Source organism: Pleurodeles waltl, chromosome 3_1 (genome assembly GCF_031143425.1).
Source record: "Pleurodeles waltl isolate 20211129_DDA chromosome 3_1, aPleWal1.hap1.20221129, whole genome shotgun sequence".
NCBI classification, from domain to species: domain Eukaryota; kingdom Metazoa; phylum Chordata; class Amphibia; order Caudata; family Salamandridae; genus Pleurodeles; species Pleurodeles waltl.
Window position 1 is genome coordinate 908,662,176 of NC_090440.1, and position 20,034 is coordinate 908,682,209.

The 20,034-nt window shown below is 44.3% G+C and overlaps 1 protein-coding gene across 1 annotated transcript in view; it reads right to left on the minus strand.

Annotated features, from left to right (window-relative positions):
• Window positions 1–20,034, minus strand: part of EPHA10 (EPH receptor A10) — a 1,402,205-nt gene that overhangs the window by 59,861 nt on the left and 1,322,310 nt on the right. The window contains exon 15 of the mRNA XM_069223890.1: window positions 5,589–5,782. Within this exon, the coding sequence (XP_069079991.1) occupies window positions 5,589–5,782 (194 nt within the window). The remainder of the gene's footprint in view (window positions 1–5,588; window positions 5,783–20,034) is intronic.

Here is a 20,034-nt window from a genome sequence, read left to right on the forward strand (position 1 = left end):
ACAACCAGTGCTGCAGGCCCACTAGTAACATTTGATTTACAGGCCCTGGGCACCTCTAGTGCACTGTACTAGGGGCTTAACAGTAAAACAAATATGCCAATCATGGAGATCCAATTACATACACATTTTAAACAGGAGCACTTGCACTTTAGCACTGGTTAGCAGTGGTAAAGTGCCCAGAGTAATAAAAACAGCAAAATCAGAGTCCAGCACACATCAATAACCTGGGGAACAGAGGAAAAGGTTAAGGGAGACCACGCCAAGGAGGAAAAGTCTAACAAGTGCCATAAGCATTAAGGAACCAGATTTTATTGCTGGCTCATGAAGGCCATGTTGGTATTAGTGCTACCCGAAGAAGGGTGAGAGCAGAATGTTGGTGGCTGGGTCTAGACAAAGAAGTGGAAAGAATGGTGAGAGATTGCTTATTGTGTGCATGGTATGGTAAATCACAGAGAACAGTGGGTTATTTCCCTGATGCAGTGGAAAAAATGAAAGCCCCTTGGAAGAAAATTAGTTTAGATATTTCAGGGCCATGTAATGTTCTGGGTACGAGTCCTGAATATGCTATGCTAATTGTAGATAACTTTACAAGATGGCTTGAAGTCAAAATGTTGGATAATGGTGTACAGTTCAAGACTCACACTGTTATTTTTTGAAGGAGTATGAAGTGGAACATGTACAATCAGCAGTATATTATCCTCAAAGCAATGGTCTGGTGGAAAGGTGGAACATAATATTGAAAGAAGGTACAGCTGGCTTTATGTCAAGGTGGACAGTGGAGGGAGTCTGTGAGTAAACTGGTATGAGCTTATCATACCACCCCCTATAGTGTCACAGGTAAAATACCATTTGATGTCATGGGTGTGGAGAAACTCTAGAGCAATATTAATGAAGGGAGCAATGAAAGAGAAAGTAAATGATGATTGTGAAAACAAAAGAGTGACAGAAACCTGAACGTGACTACAAGGAACAATTTGAAGAAGGTGATTGGGTACAAGTGAGGAAAGGTTGGAAGGAATGTAAGGGTTTGTTAACATTTTCTGAACCTTTACAAGCCAGGGGGGTGAATCCTTACTCTGTGTTATTGAGCAATGGTAATGTGTGGAACAACAAAAAAGTGGTAAAAATCCCTGACTATTTATTGGAAGGAGGAATGACTAAAAAAGATCAAATAACCTAGGACAAGATGGGGCCAGTAAATATTACAGTAACTAAAGGGAAGAAGGAGGGTTTAAAGAAGCTGGGTCTATCCTCCTTAAGGCTTCAGTAAAGGTACGTAAAGACCCAACCCGGAAAAGAAACTTCCACAGGGAGAAAAACATGTTTTTTTGTTTGTAAAACCGGTGAGTCCACGGACTGAAGAGAGCAATGATGCCAACTTAAGAAGTCACTGGCTGTTTAGAAAATATATAATTTCAGCTGAATAATAAAGTACACATACAAAAAAACAAAACTGAAAATTACAACTTTTAACACGCTCTGTAAATGTGAAGGAATTCGAAACTGGAGGGTAAAAAATTGAGTTGGTAACCTTAAAGTACAGCCAACAGAATCAAGTATGGACAATTAGTGCTCTCAATTGAAACAGTGATATGCACTGACAAAATCATTGAATTAAAAGCAAAATAAAAACAGAAAAGTGATATACTGGAGTCTTGCATGTCATGTCATCTTTTCGAAATAAAACTATATTATGAAAAGCTCCAACTTTCTCATGAAAATTAAAATTTTGATTTTTTGCGTATTTCTTGTCCATGAACTAAGTAAAATATTTAACATTTGTGTATTTGTTTGATGTATACTTGTTTCTATATTATCCTAAAAATTGCTAAGGAAGAGGTCCCCTGCTTCCAGTGGCGATTCAGAGGGTGGCCAACAGAAGCCAAAAAAGTTAAGAACTGCTGGTAATGTGGTAAGTGCAGTTCATAGTAATAATGTAATGTATCTATCTTCCAAGTTTTAACTTTAGACCATACCATTGATAAATCTGGGGAATAACGTTATGTGACGAATCCTCATAACACTATGCACAATTATGAAATTATAAAGTCCTGGAATGTGCAGAGTTTATTTGAGAGATCTTAGTGAAAACATGTGAGACTCTATACCTGCTCTCCTTCATACAGTGATCATTACCAGAGTCCAATCGCATTTAATGAGAGTCCTCAGTACCCTTTACATTCTGACCCTATATAACTTTGCATAGGTAAGATTGTTAGCTTTTCTTCACTTGGCGCATATCTTCTCTTACTAACCACATGAGTGTTCTTTAGCTGACAAACTGATAGGAAATTTGCAAAGGTGAAAACAACTATTCATGACTTCAGACAAGCGTTACTCTCCTCTTGCCATGGATGACCAGATTGATTACTTCTTAAATCTCAAGGTCATTCAACATTAAAGTAGACTCAATGGTATGGAGTTGCATGTGTTGTTAAACATTTAGCACTCCTGTATAAATATCGTCACTTATTATAGTTTGAACAGACTTTACCACTTATGATTATTATTAAGGTTGTGACTTTTTATGCCAGGACCTGGCAAAGATGAATGAAAGCAGCAAAATAGATAATTGAGACTGTCAGTACAGCTAATATGTATTTTGGATTCTTTGAGAGAAATAAGTGATTGGGCAGAAGATGCTTGGGTGCAAAGACATTGGAAAACTATTGTACCAATTGAGAGCAGGTCACAGACCAGAAGTGCAGGCCAAGGGACAACACCGAAGAAAAGAAGGTGACTGATCAAATAAAGGTAAAGGTTATGTATGTCATGTGACAACTACCCAGCTTACCAAGCTAAGCTCATGGATCGAGCACAGTTGTCATATTCCAGAAGCTGTACTAGAGGCTGGTTGGCTACCAGCAGTATCAAAACAAGGCAACCCATTATTTGTAAATTCACATCACATGCCTTGTCAGTGATGGCAGATGAATTAGAGGCAATGATTTAAGTGATGAAAGAGGAATTCATATTGAGCAAGAACCTTCTTCTAGGCACGGACAACACAGCTTCTACAACAGACGGTACTCTACATGATTATACAGCAGACTTCCCTGCTCACCACTCGACATAGGGACCAATCTTCATTCAAAAATGACAAAACCTGCAACACACATTGTTAAAGCCCAAGACATACAGTGCCCCAGTGGGTGAAACTTGTCAACTAATCTTCCTCCTCCACTGTGTTGGAAGGTGGCATTTTGAGCAATAAATATGAAACAAAAGTAACTAACATCTCCACAAATTAATTTCCAATGGAACTGAAATACAATCAAATGCTATATAACTTGGCTACTTTAGTTATTGACGTCTTTACTTTCTGACTGATTTACATATGATGTACGTATATGTAAAGTCATTATTCCAGAAGCCGAACTACAGGCTGGTTTGTGATATCAAGACAAGGCATCCCATTAATTGGAAACTCAAGTCACAGGCATTGTTAAAGATGTCCATTGCACCAGCAGTACAGGTTCATGGGCTGGAGGAATGAATCGTATCAAGAAGGAATATCGGATAAGATCTCTTTGACATGCTTACCCATGCACAAGGTCAAAAACTACCATTTTATTGTTTCATCTCTCTTCCTCATATCACAGATGTCCTGTAAGCTTGTGACACATTAAGTTCTGATTTTGCCTATCTCCTCTTCACCCTGTCTTGAAGGTACTACAGCACCAATAGCACAGAAGATATTCTAAGAGAGATAATCACATCTCATTTTCACTTTGGAAATGTGCAATGTATCGACACTGACACTCGGGCCCGCTGTCACACTTATATTGAAAGGTCATTGTGAAAAAAGAAACCTTTAAAAAGCAGTGATGATATCCAACATCAGAAGTGGATAGGTCTGGTGGGCTGGTTTTTACTGTTTATTTCCTTGATATTAGCAGAACCACTACATGCAGCAAGAGCAAATTCATGCAGTCTCCCATAGTTTGCAAAATATTAATACAGCAGTCGCGGCTGGCAGCGGGGCAAAGTGGCAGGTAGGGGAACGATGAACAAAACAAATAAATATATTTTTTTTAAAGCTTACCTTGTCCCCACCGCACCGCCCCTCTTCAGGTCTCCGCTGGACTGCAGACTCCCAAGCAAAGGCTCCCAGCCTGGCCTTGGCCAATCCTAACACTACTCTCATCCTGCTGGCAGCATGACAGCAGCACCAGGATTGGCCAGAGTGCCCTGGCTTTGCTCTCCCAGGCAGACTAGGGACATAGATCTGCTGTATCCAACCTGGCAACACAGTTCCGGGTTGGAGAGAGCTCCCTGCGCATGTGTGTTTGGCTGCCTGAGACGGACGGTCAAACACACCTGAGCACTGAGGGAAGTGAACACCACTCCTCCTCTGTCCTTGTCATCGCCATGGCCCAGCCCCTTTAAAAATAAAATTATAGTAAACATTGTTTATTATTGTTTTACTTTTAAAGGTTTTGCAGCTGCTGCTGCTGCTGCTGCTGCTGCTGGCAGGGTGATGACCCTCCTCCTCCAAAACAGAGGAGCTGCCGCTGCAATACAGAAATCTTTGCAAGTTCAAACTGCTCCGATTTAGAGACTGAAAGCTGCTTTTTTAGCTATGGATTCGCTAATGAGGGCCACTTTCATTTGGATGCCTAAGCCTGTCTTCTATCAAAGTAGGACCCTGGAAGGTGTGAAGATATAAAAAGTTACTGAAGGAACACCTACGGGCAGCTTTTTTCAAACTTTGAATGCATGTATCTTAAGAAAGCCGTCATATCAAGCTCAGATGCAATTCCATTTACCATTCAAGGTAAAAATGTCTAAGGAACGCATGGGAACAACAAAACGTGAGCTATTGTTCACCACGCTTTTGTTGAAATGCGTTTGCAAATAAGATATAACACAAAGCGATGGATTTTTCCTTATGAAAAAAGTGTAACTTTGTGTACTTTGCGGAAATTTTGCATATTTACGCGAAAGCATCTTGCTCTTACGTTTCTTCTTCCAGTCCGCTCTCTAGCACCTTTCAATGGGGGCTATACAGATATAAAAAGTTAATTCTACTAAAGAGTTTGTGTAAAGTAATTGTTGGTGATGTCTGAATTTGTATGGTCAAATTAAAGTTAGGCCTTTATTTACAATGGTCCTAAATGTGCGCCGGTATAAACCCACTGAACCACTACAAATTTGTTTATTTTGACTTGGAGATTTCAGTCGCTGAAAGCAGGCAGAATCTCTTAGTGACAATCCGGGGGAAAATGAGGAACTGGTGGAGGATTAAGACACAAATTACCCTCGCACAGAAAAATGCTAATTTCTAAGAGATCCGCGAGGGTTCTACTTCTAATCCCTCGATCGAGTCCTCACTTACCCCCGATATTGGTAACTCCGGATGGCCAAGGTTACCAGGAGGATAACTAGGCCACTCATAAGGAGGGCTATAGTCTCATCAACTCTATTAAATGTTACACTTTAAACACACTGCATTTTATTATTCAAAAGCATCTGGTATTAGGAGCACGGTAATCAGGTAGAACCATAGGCGTATATTTAAAAACCAACACACACAAACAAGCAAAAACACAGGATTTTCAATATATTTCGGCGATCAAAGAGGTTACCTAGTGCAAGTTGAAGTGGCAGATTTTGTACCGTCCGGCGTCTGTACCAGTTTGCTTAGGATATTATGGATGTGTGAAAACTTAGGCCTTTCGTTGCGATCCTTCTGCCAGCAGTCCAACATTAACTGGTGGAGGGACGTTGGGCAGTTCATCGGAGCGGGCAAGCGGAATCCATCTTCTATAGCCTTTACAACCTGCATAAGTAAACTGTGCGTCAGGAGTAATTTAACTCTCAAAGACAGATGCAGAGCATTGTTTGTGTTTATTGTTTTGGAGTAGCGCTAGTACAGCTCAAAAGTCACGTCACTTTAACAGGAGCAGATTACCACTACGAGTGGAGGACGGAAAGGAGGAACGGAATAAATCAGGGTGGATGGGGGAGGTGAGGATGGATTGATTTTAGACGAATTGGAAAGGTGGGTTGGAAGATGGATGTCTGCTGGGGATTTGTGGGAATACAGGCCAGAAGATTGTAGGATTTTGGTGGATCCATTGACATTTCAGTGCATGGAGTATATAAGAATTTGGGTTGTGGGAGTAAAAACCCTACTCAGGTATCAACCACAGTCCTTGTCAAAGTGAACCACAAATGTCACTAAATTAACCTGTGCTCAACCCTCTGGTAGATTGGCACAAAAGCCGTCAGTGTAGCTTAGAGGCACCGTGTAAGGTATTTATGCAGGACGCAAACAGTAATAAAGTGAAAACACAATTCAAGAAAAGTCCCAAACCGATTTTGAAAATAGAGAAACTTTTATTAAATAAAATTATATCAAAAAAATTAAATCTAATCGGTAGAACCAGAGTTTTTAAAATTCTTAGTTCAAAATAGCACCTAAAAGATCAAAGAGCCAACTGTGGGTATCTGTTCCAGGCTGACAGTGATGGAGTGAGGTTGGAAATCCGAGGTGGATTAGGTCCAGTTCCGGCGTAACTTCGGTCATGGAAGAAATTTTGAAGTAACCTTCCAGAAAGGTAGGGTTCAGTGGGGCAAGGCAGCAGGCAGTTCCCATATAAGGAGGCACTGTCATTAGGGAGACGCTGGCCAAGGATAAGGTGAAGATTTTTACCTTCAGACTTCGTCACTTTTTCAGTAATCAACATTCTTCAGTGAGATGAAGCTGCAACGGTAGAAGATGAGGGCTCACAGGTCTGGATACCTTTGCCAAGAGGTTCCGCTGAAGAGGATTTGCTGCTGTGGAGAAGGACGTGGCGGGAACTACCACAAAGTCAGGCTGACCGGCAATGCACCTTGGGCGGATCAGTTGGCAGGTAGGTCATAGTCTTCTGTTGGTTCTCAGGGCACTGATGAAAAATGCTTTAAGTCCCAGGTTTTAGGGTTAGGCAGGAGTAGAACCTCTAACACCACTGCCAAGGGTCCAGGACCTGGGTAAATTAAGAATCACTCCAGGAGAGACCAGGTACAGGATTCAATGTCTCAGGAGCTTTTTATTTATCACACACAAGAGGTCAGCCAGCTATCCCTCAGAGTTATTTCTGGTGGTCTTGGGTTCAAGGAGATGCCTCGGTTCTCCTTCAAGCAGCAACCAGTCCTTCATGGAGCAAGGCAGCCTTCTACTAGCTTCAGGGCAGTCCTCTGGGAGTACAAGCTTTCCTTCTGAAGTCTTCCACAGATCCAGGGATTTACTGAAAAGGTGTTCTGAAGGTCCATACATGGTGCCAGCCATACTACCTCCATATCTGGCTCTGGAAAATTCCTGCCTCCTCCTGTCAAGGCTCCAAGAAGTCTGGGGTGACAAAAGACTAGTGTCACATTCATTTGTGTATGCTGGAGACAAGCCCTTTTGAAGAGCAAGTTGGGCAGGATGGCTGAGCTTCCCTCAGCCATCCTGGCAGGATGGTCCATCCTGTCCACACCTAATCCATTTTGTGTCACTGTCTGTGAGTAATACAAAAAGCCCAACGGCAGAGCCATTTACAGTCATGTGACCCAGAACACTAACAGAAGGTAGAAATGGTTAGGAAAAGAAAATACCAACATTCAAAAAGTGCCATTTTCAGAATTTTGACTCAAAATTTGGCTTTACCTTTAACAAGGATTTTAAATTACAATTCAGTTGTGACTACACACGGCATTTACCAATGAAAAGTTAGCACTTAGGAAATGTTATAAGGTAACCCAACGTTATCCAGTGGGGGAGGTAGGCTTTGAAGTAGCAAAAAAGGAATTAAGGAGGTTTTCACTATCAGGACAGGTAAAAGATTATCCCACATGTCCTACAGGTCCCTTAGGGACAACCTTAGGAGTGACTTGTATGTATTGAAAAGGAAAGTATACACCCAGCAAAAGGTACATTTTGCCAGGTCGAAATGGCAATTTAAAACTGCACTAAAGGCTGTAGTGGCAGACCCAGGCACATGTTTTAAAGTGCTATTTTAGTGAGTGACATAATGAGTGCTGCAGGCCGACTCGTAGCATTTAATTTACAGGCCCTGGCTACCATATAGTACCATATACTAGGGACCCATAAGTATATTATATGTGCCAATCAGATGTAGGCCAAATTTGCCATGGTTCAAGGAGAAAGCACAAGCACTTAAACACTGTTTGGAAATGGTGCACAAAGTCCAAATGCCAACAAACCAAATTCAGAAAACAGAAAAGGTGAAGGTAAAAACTTTAGGGAAAGACCACACCAATGATGTGAGGTCTAACATGTGTCCCCCAGCCGAAAGGTAGGAGAACTACCCACCCTCATGGGAGTTTTCATCACTAAGGTGGAAGAACCCAGAAAGAGCTTCAGGATTGGAGAAGTCAGTCCCTGGGCGGTGCTCCACCTAAAGCCCATTCCCTGTAGGGAAATTAACCACGTCAACATTTTGGGATTCTCACCTCATCTGCATTAGCTATCTGAGGAGGTCTGTGGTCTGTCTGAAGTGAGGTGTGAGTCCCAAACAAGTATGGACTCAGCTTCTCCAGTGCCCAGGCCTCAGCAAAAGCTTCCCTCTCAATTACACTTCACCTATCTTCCCTAAGAAGTATCCTCCTGCTAATGAAGGCTATGCTATGTTATGTTGATTTCTATAGTACTCTAATCACCTTTGAGGGTATCCAGGTGCTTAGCAAGAGGGAAGGCCAAAGACTCCATGGAAGTTATTAAAAAAAACAGGGCCCATTTTTATACTTTTGTTTGCAACGCATTTGCGTCACTTTTTGATGCAAAAGCTGCACAAACTTACAAAATACAATAATATTTAGTAAGTTTGCGCCACTTTTGCATAAAAAAATGACGCAAATGCAGCGCACAAAAAGTATAAATATGGGCCCAGGTGTTCAGATTTTTGCAGAACTCAAGGAGCGATGTGGAGGCCCTGTTGTGCTGTGAGAGATTGTGCCATGTGCCATGCGTTGGGGGAAATGTAACAAAATATGCAACCACCTGCCCTGCTCCTTGGTATGCATTGTACATGTGCAAGTAAGAGTCCAGCTAAGCGGATGTGTCTGGTGGGTTGGTGAATATGTATAGAGCTTTTGAAGTAAGCTGAGTCAATGTTGTGTAGTGCTTTGCACAAGTGCGAGAGGAGATTGAATTTGGTACATTTTGCTTATGGGGAGACAGTGAAGTTCTCTGAGGTGTCATGAGATCTGGGAGTGGTGATGTAGGTTAAGGACAAGTCTTGCTGCTGCATTCTGGATGGTTTGTAGTTTGTTGGCATGCTGTTTTGTGCTTCCAGTGCAGAGTGCGCTTCCATATTCCAGTCTGCTGGGTATGAGTGGCCTTGTGACTTTACTTGGTGTGCTTTGGCAGCCACTTAAAGATTTTTTGAAGCATTGTCAGGATGTGGAAGAAGGTGGAGATCACTGATTTCACCTGTGCAGTTATGTCAAGTTTGTCTTCTAAAATGATCCCTGGGTTTCTGGCATTGGCGGTGGGGAGCACGTCCTATGTCTGTTGGCCGCCTGGAGGAAAAATCACAATTTTGGACTTGTCCAAACTGAGCTGGAACTTTGGTAAGGCAGGTTGCAAAGTTGGTTTCTGTCAGGCGTGTTGTGGCAGTAAGGGTGAGTATCAGTTATGTGTCAACTGAGTAGGAGAGAATGTTGATGCTGTGCATCCAGACAATGTTGGCTATTGGAGTCATGCAGATGCTGAATAGGGTTTGACTGAGAGACGATCCGTGGGGGACTCCACAGATAAGGTTCCTGTCTTTTGAAGTGTAGGGTTTCAAGGTGACTCTCATCATTCATCTAAAGAGGATGGAGCAGATCAAGTTGAGGGCAGGTTGTTGGATGCCTGTCTTGTGAAGTCTTCTGATAAGGATGGAGTTAAAGACTGTGTTAAAGGCTGCTGAGTGGTCAAGCAGAAAGAGGGCTTCTGTTTTTACTTGGTTGAGGATCATTCTGATGTCATCAGTTGCTGTGATGAGGGCTGTCTCATTAATTTGGTTGGGTCAAAAACCCAATTGAGTGGTGCTAATGAACTGGTGTAGGTCGAGGTTCTCTGCAAGCTGCTTTCTGTTAAATTTTTCCATGACCTTGGCTGGGTATGTTCATAGGGAGATTAGGTGGTAATTTGGTTGGGGTCTTCTGAAGGTTTTGTTAGTAGTGCATTAAGTGCTGTGTGTTTCAAGGCTTTTGGGAAGGTGTCAGTGGCAATGGAGGTGTTTAGAATGCAGATGAGTGCTTCCTAACACCCAAATTGTAATTTTGTTGCGGGCAAGAATCCATGGCATTTTCTGGGCTTCCTGAGGATCTATTGGAGGCAAAACTGCTGAGGTTCGGTTGTGGGTCAAATTTGTTGTATATATTTGCAATTTTGTTGCAGAAATCTGGTAGTTTGTTACAAAGGTCTAGACAGGGGGCTGATGCTGTTGGTGGCAGTAGAGGTGAAGATGCTGTGAAGGCTTTGACGATTGTGAAGATCTCTGTGCTGCATTCTATGCACTCAGCTAGGGTATTTTTATTGGCTTCTCTAATTTGTTGGAGTTAATGTCTTATGGCCACTCTGAAAGTGGTTTTCTTAGTTGGATTCTGACTGATTTTGCATTTTTGTTCCAGTTGTTTGCAGTAAGGCTTGGTTGGTTGGAGTTCCTCTTTGTACCAGTTGGCCTGCGACTTCTGGTAGTTATGTTTGCAGGGTTGCAGGGAGTTAGCACAGTCTGTGATCCATTTGTTGAATAGGATGAGTTTTCTGGTTACATTTGGGGTGGGGTTGAGCTGGGTCTGGTGCAGGTATGGTACTAATTACGTTCCATGATTCTGTTTAAGCTGCAGCTGCCCAGGCCTGTAGAGGCAGGTTTTTTGAGGAGAGGGATGTTGATCTGACTATAAGATGATCTAGGTCCTCTTATTTAGCTGTGAGAGCATAGCCCCTATTCCATGCTCTGATTCATCTGTCTGGACAATAAATTCCCTGGGGAAATTATGGGACTTGAGTAATGGTTCTGTGCACATTGCCTCCTTCTGAATGTTAAAGGCTTTCTGGCAGGCATCTGTCCAGATCATCTTTCTGGGCTGCTCTTAGAAGTCAGATCAGTCACAGCCCTTGACAAATCTTCTGTAATATTCAGTGCGTCCTAGGAAGGCCCTCACCTCATTCTGGGTCTTGGTGGGGGTTCCAAAGCCAGGAAAGTCTGAATCTTTGCTTGGAGGGACCGCACCACGCCCTTGCCCACTAAATATACCAGATAGACCACTAATCTCTGCACTATCTGGCACTTGCTGGCCTTCATAATAAGGCCTATGTGCGGCAGGACCTGAAGCACCTCCTGGATGTGGAACAGTTGGTTCTCCCAGCTAGAGCCGAAGACTGCAATGTTATCCAGGTAGGTGGCACTGAAAACCTCAATCCCAGATGGGTCCCTTCCACAAAGCCCTGGAAGTCAGCAGGAGCATTCTTTAATCCAAAGGGCAAACCTACACTGGAAGTGGCGCTCTGGAGTGGAAAATGCAGACCTCTCCTTAACCCTCCTTGATTAGGACAATCGGCCAGTACCCAGAAGTGAAATCAAAGGTACTTAGGAACATGGCAGCTTGCAACCTGCCTATGAGCTCATCTGCACGAGGGATGGGGTGAGCGTCAGCATTGGTGAATGAGTTTAGCCGTCTATAGTCCACACAGAACTGGAGTTCTGGGATGGCACCCGGTGGGGTGGCCTTGGATAAAAGCACTACTGAGAGGTCCAAGGACTATTGGAGTGCTCAATCACTCCTAGTTCTAGCATCTTTGACACTCCCTCCTTGATGCTGAATCTCACATTGTCAGATAATCTGTAGATCATGTTCTTCACAGGCATTCTGTCCCATGTCAGTATCATGGGAACACAGATGGGTGAGCCCAGGTGTTAGTGAGAACAGAAAGGCAAACTGACCCAGCAAGTGGACACAGTCTCTATGTTGTTCTACTCCTTGATGATAAAGAAGTGAAAAACACATTTAGGGGGTATTCTCTAGTAGGCCATGAAAAACGTAATCCCACATATAGTACTTTTTAAAAAAATAGAATGCACCCTGCCCTAGAAGCTTTTAGGGCCCACCTTGAGTGTGATTTATAAGTATTAAAAAGGATGTTTTTAAGGTTTATGTTGCCAGGTCAAAATTATAACTTAATCCTGCACTACAGGCTGGAGTAGTAGGCCTGAGACATGTTTCACGGTGTTATTGTAGTGGGTGGCACAATTAGTGCTGCAGCCTACTTGTGGCATTTAAATTCCAGGCCCAGGGTACCATGCAGTACCATATTTTAGGGACTTATAAGTAAATTAAATATACAAATTAGGTGTGGGCCAATTTTACAATGTTTTAGGGAGAAAGCACAAGTACTTTATCACCAGTTAAAAGGGAAAACGTGCATTGAGTGTTAATGCCAACAAACATGAGGTCAGAAACATAAAGCAAACATGTGGGGATGTCTCTTCCTAGAGGGCCACATGCAACACAGAGGGGGTGATTCTGACCCCGGCGGTCCTTGACCGCCAGGGCCAGGGTCGGCGGGAGCACCGCCAACAGTCTGGCGGTGCCCCGCAGGGCATTCTGACCGCGGCGGTTTGGCCGCGGTCAGAACAGGAAAACCGGCGGTCTCCCGCCGGTTTTCCGCTGCCCTGCTGAATCCTCCATGGCGGCGCAGCCATGGGGATTCAGACACCCCATACCGCCATCCTGTTCCTGGCGGTTCGCCCGCCAGGAACAGGATGGCGGTATGGGGTGTCGTGGGGCCCCTGGGGGCCCCTGCAGTGCCCATGCCAGCCCAGCGGGAAACACAGAATAACCGCAGCGGTCTTCTGACCGCGGTGCGATATTCTGGAGAGGGTAACTCTGGCGGGCGGCCTCCGCCGCCCGCCAGAGTTAGAATGACCCCCAGAGTTAAAAAGAGAGTGACAGTGAGAGGAAGAGCTAGAGAGAGCAAGCGCTAAAGAGAAGGGGTAGAGAGAAAGAAAGAAAGAGAAAGAGAGAAAGAACTGATAGATCGAAAGCCATATATAGCAAGACAGATGTACATAAATAGACAGACTTGGCAGGCAGGAAAACAACTTTTCAAAAGTTGTCAGAGGCCTAAATGTGTGTGGTTTGACTGAGGGCTGCGTGACCCAGTGCTGAATTTGCATGTACTGCATTTGGTTGGTCTCTGGTAGGTCATAGTTCATCTGCAGTCTTTCAAAGGGAATGGTCTCCACTGTGTAGAATAAGTTCCCACCTTGTATACCCTAATGTTTGCCAATTATGGAATCTTTCTCCCTGAGGCTGGGTGTGAAATCTGGATTGGAGATAATTGTTGTTAGGGAAGAAGGGAACGAGGTAAGACCTCTCTTCTCAGCTACCCTATCACACACTGCTAGGGTGGACCTTGTTATAAGGGATGAATAAGGTCCCCATGCTTTGTGTTTTTGGGGCAGCCATGGAACCTTCCAACTATGTATGCTTGCAATTGTCTGGTCCATAAATGAGCTGTGCTTTTCAGACTCATCCATTCCACACTCCATGATGTACCTCAACTGGGCTTCCTGATGGTACTGGATACAATCGGGAACTCTGAGGCCACACTCGGCTACGGGTCTGTAAGGTATTTAACAATGCAGACGAGTACTGCATGATGTCCCTGAAACATCTCTATCAGAGCAGGGATGGAAAGGGCAAGCTCAGTAAGTGTAACTGTTAGAAATGGGGTTTTTGGTTGGCAGTCAGGTTACCCCCTGTCCAAGCAAAAGCCCTCACTCTAGTCAGGGTAAGTCACACACAATCCAAGATTATCCTGTGCCCACCCTCTGGTAGCTTGGCACGAGCAGTCAGGCTTAACTTAGAAGGCAATGTGTAAAGCATTTGTGCAATAAATCATACAATACCACCATATAGCACCACAAAAATACACCACACAGTGTTTAGAAAAATATATAATATTTATCAGGATAATTGTAGGTCAAAGAGAATAAAGTTGCAATGGAAAATTGTAGAAATATCACAGGACAGTGATATAAAGTGTCTTAAGTCTTTAGAATATAAACAAAGTCTCTTTCAAGCACAAGTACCTGGTTGGGAGTGGAAAAATCTCCTCAGAGGGCCACAAGAGAAGAGGTGCGTGGAAAAAGGGTGTGTGCGTCGATTTCTCCCCAGCACACACGGACTTGCGTCGTTATTTTCCACGCGGGGAAGTCGGCGTCGTTTTCCGGCGCATGGACAGTCTCTTTCTGTGGATCGCGGGGATTACCAGATGTCCCGGGTCTGTGCGTGGATTTTCCTGCTTGTTCTCCGGCTGCGCGTCGGTCTGCGGGGCTGCGCGTCAAAATTACGATCTCACGGCAGGCGTCGCGTCGATTTCTCCTCTAGACTTCGATCTGCGGGGCTGCGCGTTGAAATTACGATCTCACGGCAGGCGTCGCGTCGATTTCTCCTCTAGAGGTCAGGCGGCGTTGTCCTTGCGAGGCCGTGCGTCGGATCTTCGATCGTCCCAAGAGCGTCGCGTCAATCAGCGTCGGAGTGCGGGTTTTTCTCGCTGCGAAACAAGCTGTGCGTAGAAATTTTCGGCGCACGGAGCGTCCAAGTAAAAAAGAGAGAAGTCTTTTTGGTCCTGAGACTTCAAGGAACAGGAGGCAAGCTCTATCCAAGCCCTTGGAGAGCACTTTCACAGCCAGACAAGAGTTCAGCAAGGCAGCAGGGCAACAGCAAGGCAGCAGTCCTTTGTAAAAGCAGACAGGTGAGTCCTTTGAGCAGCCAGGCAGTTCTTCTTGGCAGGATGTAGTTTCTGGTTCAGGTTTCTTCTCCAGCAAGTGTCTGATGAGGTAGGGCAGAGGCCCTGTTTTATACCCAAATGTGCCTTTGAAGTGGGGGAGACTTCAAAGAGTGGCTAAGAAGTGCACCAGGTCCCCTTTCAGTTCAATCCTGTCTGCCAGGGTCCCAGTAGGGGGTGTGGCAGTCCTTTGTGTGAGAGCAGGCCCTCCACCCTCCCAGCCCAGGAAGACCCATTCAAAATGCAGATGTATGCAAGTGAGGCTGAGTACCCTGTGTTTGGGGTGTGTCTGAGTGAATGCACAAGGAGCTGTCAACCAAGCCCAGCCAGACGTGGATTGTAAGGCACAGAAGGATTTAAGCGCAAAGAAATGCTCACTTTCTAAAAGTGGCATTTCTAGAATAGTAATATTAAATCCGACTTCACCAGTCAGTAGGACTTTGTATTACCATTCTGGCCATACTAAATATGACCTTCCTGCTCCTTTCAGATCAGCAGCTGTCACTTCAACAGTGTATGAGGGCAGCCCCAATGTTAGCCTATGAAGGGAGCAGGCCTCACAGTAGTGTGAAAACGAATTTAGGAGTTTTACACTACCAGGACATATAACTACACAGGTACATGTCCTGCCTTTTACCTACACAGCACCCTGCCCTAGGGGTTACCTAGGGCACACATTAAGGGTGACTTATATGTAGAAAAAGGGGAGTTCTAGGCTTGGCAAGAACTTTTAAATGCCAAGTAGATGTGGCAGTGAAACTGCACACACAGGCCTTGCAATGGCAGGCATGAGACAAGGAGAAGGGGCTACTTAAGTGGGTGGCACAACCAGTGCTGCTGGCCCACTAGTAGCATTTAATTTACCAGCCCTATGCACATAGAGTGCACCTTACTAGGGACTTATAAGTAAATTAATAGTCCAATCAGGTATGATTCCAGGTTACCATGTTTTAGGGGAGAGAGCATATGCACTTTAGCCCTGGTTAGCAGAGGTAAAGTGCGCAGAGTCTATAAACCAGCAAAAACAGTGTCCAAAAAGTGGAGGGAGGCAGGCAAAAAGTTAGGGGTGACTACCCTAAGGCTGTCAGGTCTAACAGTAACCAATATGTTGTTAGCATATAGACTGATAGCAAGAATATTCTCTGTAACCCTCACCTCTCTGATATGCAAATTGGCTCTAATATGTTGGGCACATCTAAATAGGAAAGGGTCTTGAAGAAGTGCTGTTCACCTTCACTGGTGCCGTGAGGGGGGCGTTCCTGCACAGCATCCATTTGCAAAACTAGTTCCAAACCCAAAGTATGTCATAGTCTGGATTAGGAAGGACCAGTAAACCCTGTTCAAAGCCTTCTCAGTGACAAATGTAAAAAGCAAGGCTTCCTTTTGAGATCTATACACTTTGTCAATGCTACGTAGTATGTGTTTAGTGTTGTCTCTGTATTTCCTTTCAGGGATAAAACCTGCCTGATCTGGATCAACTAGGGCAGGCTTCAAAGGTTTAGTCTTGTAGTGAGGATACTTATGACAAGTTTGGAATTGACATTGACCAATGAGATCAGCCTATATAGGCTACAATGCTATTTGTTTCTGTAGGGTATTATGACAAAAGCAAAGGATGTCTCTAGCATTGATGATTTCAGAGTCCTTCTTTCAGCACTTGAGTTATATAGCTTGGTAAGTATTGGGGCTAGTAAGTGGCAGAAGGTTTTGGTAAATGTATCCAGGCCTTGGAATTTAGGAGGTTTCCGTCTGACAATGGCATATATTACTTCTTCTATCCTGATGAGTTTTTCTGTGGTTTTGGTGAGACCTAAGTTTAGTTTGGTTAAGTTGGCTTCTTCTAGAGATGGGCTATGTCAGTGTCATGATAATGTGAGGAGTAAAGTGCCACATAAAAGGTCCCAAATACTCCTGTGATCTGGTAATTCACTGCAATCTCCATACCCAGCAGGTCTACAATGAATTGTACCCCATTCTGATGCATCTTGGAGCTGAGTTTGTGTGTTAGCAGCTTTCCACATTTATTGCCACCTATGTAAATTTTGTGTTGTAGGCAAAGCAGGGTGTATTCCCCTGTATCAGAATCTAATCTCCCAAGTTGTATGAGGGCTGCATCTAATTCATGCCACATCCTCAGTGCCCCAGTCCTTTTATGGATGGCTTCAAGTTCCTACATCATCCTCCCCAGTTCATCTCTTTCACCCTCCTCTCTTTATTCTCACCAGCTGATATTGCTATTTACTCCCATGTGACCTCCGACTTAAGGACATCCTAGAAGATGTCCTGAGAAAAATCCCCTTTGTCATTTCTCCACAAATATTGTGCAATGGTCTTGTTCACCATCTCTACATTTACCTCCTTTTGTATATACTATGCTGGATATGCCATGAGCCGAGATCCCTCCTCCATCCTGGTGTTCAAAAACAATTGTTACTGAGGCATGGAACATGGCCTCAATGCCTACTTGTAGTACAGTAAGTAGACTGGAGAACTGATGTACCCTGAAAGTAATCTATCCGAGCATTTGCCAAATAATATGTATAATCTCTCCAGGTAGGTCAGTTTGTCTCCATATGTGGTCTAGACCACATTTTTGTAGTCATGTAATTCCTTTCTTAGTAAGTCTCAATTTTCTCACAAGCACTGACCTGAATTAAGTATTGATCCTCAAGTTTTATACGGTAAACCAACATTGTTCCCCTGATTTCAGCAGTCTTATAAAAAACCTCTTCTTGGAAGTTTCGGCAGATAACAGTTGCTACCCCTACTTTCTTCACTGGACTCAAGGACAGGTTCTGGTGAGAAAACCATTGAGATTTCAGGCCCTACCAATCTCTGGAAAGAAGATGCATCTCTTGGAATAGACAGATATTGCTGCCTTCCCATTATGTCATGGATAGTATCGCTAATCATTTAAATGAGCTATTAGACCATGGACCACGGATATTAAAGCTTATGATTTTATTATTGAAGGTGTCAGAAACCAAAAAGAGATGGAGGTATTTGTGTGTCTGGGAAAGGGGTCAAAGAGCACCACTGGTGAATGAGAAAACCATTGAGAGCCTAGGTTTGATGGGGATCATATTTAGAGGGGGCAAAATATTATTACTTGTGACCACATGAATGAGTGACCTCAAAAACAAAAACAAAACCCCATTCCAAGTCCCAACAAGAAAATTGTAACTATTCAAGGGTCCATTTAAAATATGAAACATGTGATCATATCCAATGGGCGTGGCCCCATAGGATGGATGCCACCAAACATCTCAGGGTAGGGAATACTAGTGATTTGCCTGTCCACCCCACCTAAAACATTCTCATCAGGCAAGAGGCCCAGGGTCACTCTGACCACAGCATCTCAGGCTCGCACAGCGGTCTCCAGAACAGTCAAACATCTTGGCAACCAGTCTCTTCTGATAGTCGATTTTGCACAGCCTACAGCTCTGCCTCAATCATGCCCGGATATCAGTGTTGTTGCCTGAGTGGCCTTATCATAAGCTTCTAAAAATTGGGTCATCACACCAGTGATAAATTTGGTCAGTGAGTTGTGTCTGCACCTCCTCATAAGGAAGATATAGAACTTTCTGTGCCTCTGAGAGTGAGCGCAGTTGGCAGCAGAAGATTAAGTGAAACAGATGCCTACAGATGCCTACAAGCATAGGTGGCATCTTTGCTTTTGAGATTGTCTTTGTTTAGCTTAAAGTTCCTGTGTTTCTAGAGGAAAATCAAATAGAGATCCTGATACAGTATTAACTTATACTCTTCGAATGTCAGAAGGTTTGTATCTCTTCTTCTCATAAGTATGTCCTCCATGTACTTGTAGTTGTGAATAAAGGCCAGGATGTCTGAGCGTCTTGTGTTGATTTCTCCTGGGTGACCCGCTCTGGGTACTCTATCAAACTGGATGTCCTTTGCTTCCTTGCTAGCTAATATCTGCTGAAACAGAGCATGCACAATGTCTGAACCCTCCTTGCCATTGGTAGCTCTCTGATTCTGATGCTGTGCTTGGAGGTCTATATGTTGTTCTCACAAGTGTACTAGTGTCTTCTTGCAGAATTTTGGTTTCCTCACCCTGAGCCATCTTGGAGTCTTCCAAAGAGGCTACTGTCTCACCAATGACCCCGGGGTCATATTTCACTTCATGCAGATCACATGGTGGAACTGGTTTAACTGCCTGCATCTCCCCCTTTAAGGATTCATAAAAAGGACTCCATAAATGCTCTCTTAAAAGTGCACTCTCCTCAGCAGAGTCATCAGGAGTAACGCTTGATTGCAGCTGTGAAGGGAGCCTTTCTTTGGGCAAGTTATTAGAGGATCTGGTCAGTATATATCTTAGGTTATCATTTTCTTACTTTTATTTGAGGCCATATTTCCATCCAGGTGCAGGACCGTGTACTTCTGTACATATCCAAAGATGAGCCAGCATGTTAGGGCTCAAAGCTGTGTTGTACAGCCTAGGGAGTGAGAAACATTGTTCGAAGACAAAAATGTCACCACTAGCTGATGCAGCAATTCGAGGGATGGCCTCCCGGATTATTCCATAGGCAGGCCAAAAGACCCCTCCCAGTGTGTCATGGCCTAACGCTAAGACATGTGGATCCTTTTTTACTGCTGTGCATCTTCATGGGCCTAGTCTCAAGGCTGTGGCCAGAATGTGAGGCACAGCTGTGCGACTCTGCGCCTGGGGGAACTCCACATGCTTATGTTGAGGGTCAAGAATGTCAACCGTGAGGGTTGTGGCCAAGATCATGACTGGAGCAGACTCTTGCTCCTAAGATCTGACCTGTGCCCATCCATAATACTTCAATATCCTGGGTGCTGCTCCCACAGGCCACTCATCGTGGTGCAGCTGTACTTCACTTGCGACACCCAAAGCCATAGAGCTAACAATTTGCAGTGAGGAGGGAGGCACTGCTTGAGCCTGGGCCACGCTGGCAAACCTGGAGGAGGCTGCTGACCTTGGTTGGGGCCCTCAAGGAGGGGTGAATGGTGGGGGCTAAAGTGACCAGTCCTGAAGACTGCTCCCTGGCACCTCGAGTGGGACACTGACCGTGTGGGACCTAACGAGGCCTACCTTAGCTGGGGTGGCCCAGGGTGATTGCGGCCCACAAGCAAGCCTTAGTGTTTTTTGTGTTTTGTGGAATGGCCAGTGGTCGGAAGGGGTCCTGTGCCTTGGGAACCCCCGTTGGGCAGCACGAGGTTGAGGAGATATCCTATGGACCTGTTCGGCCGAGCCTGTGGGGAGCGGAGTCTCGCACTGTCCC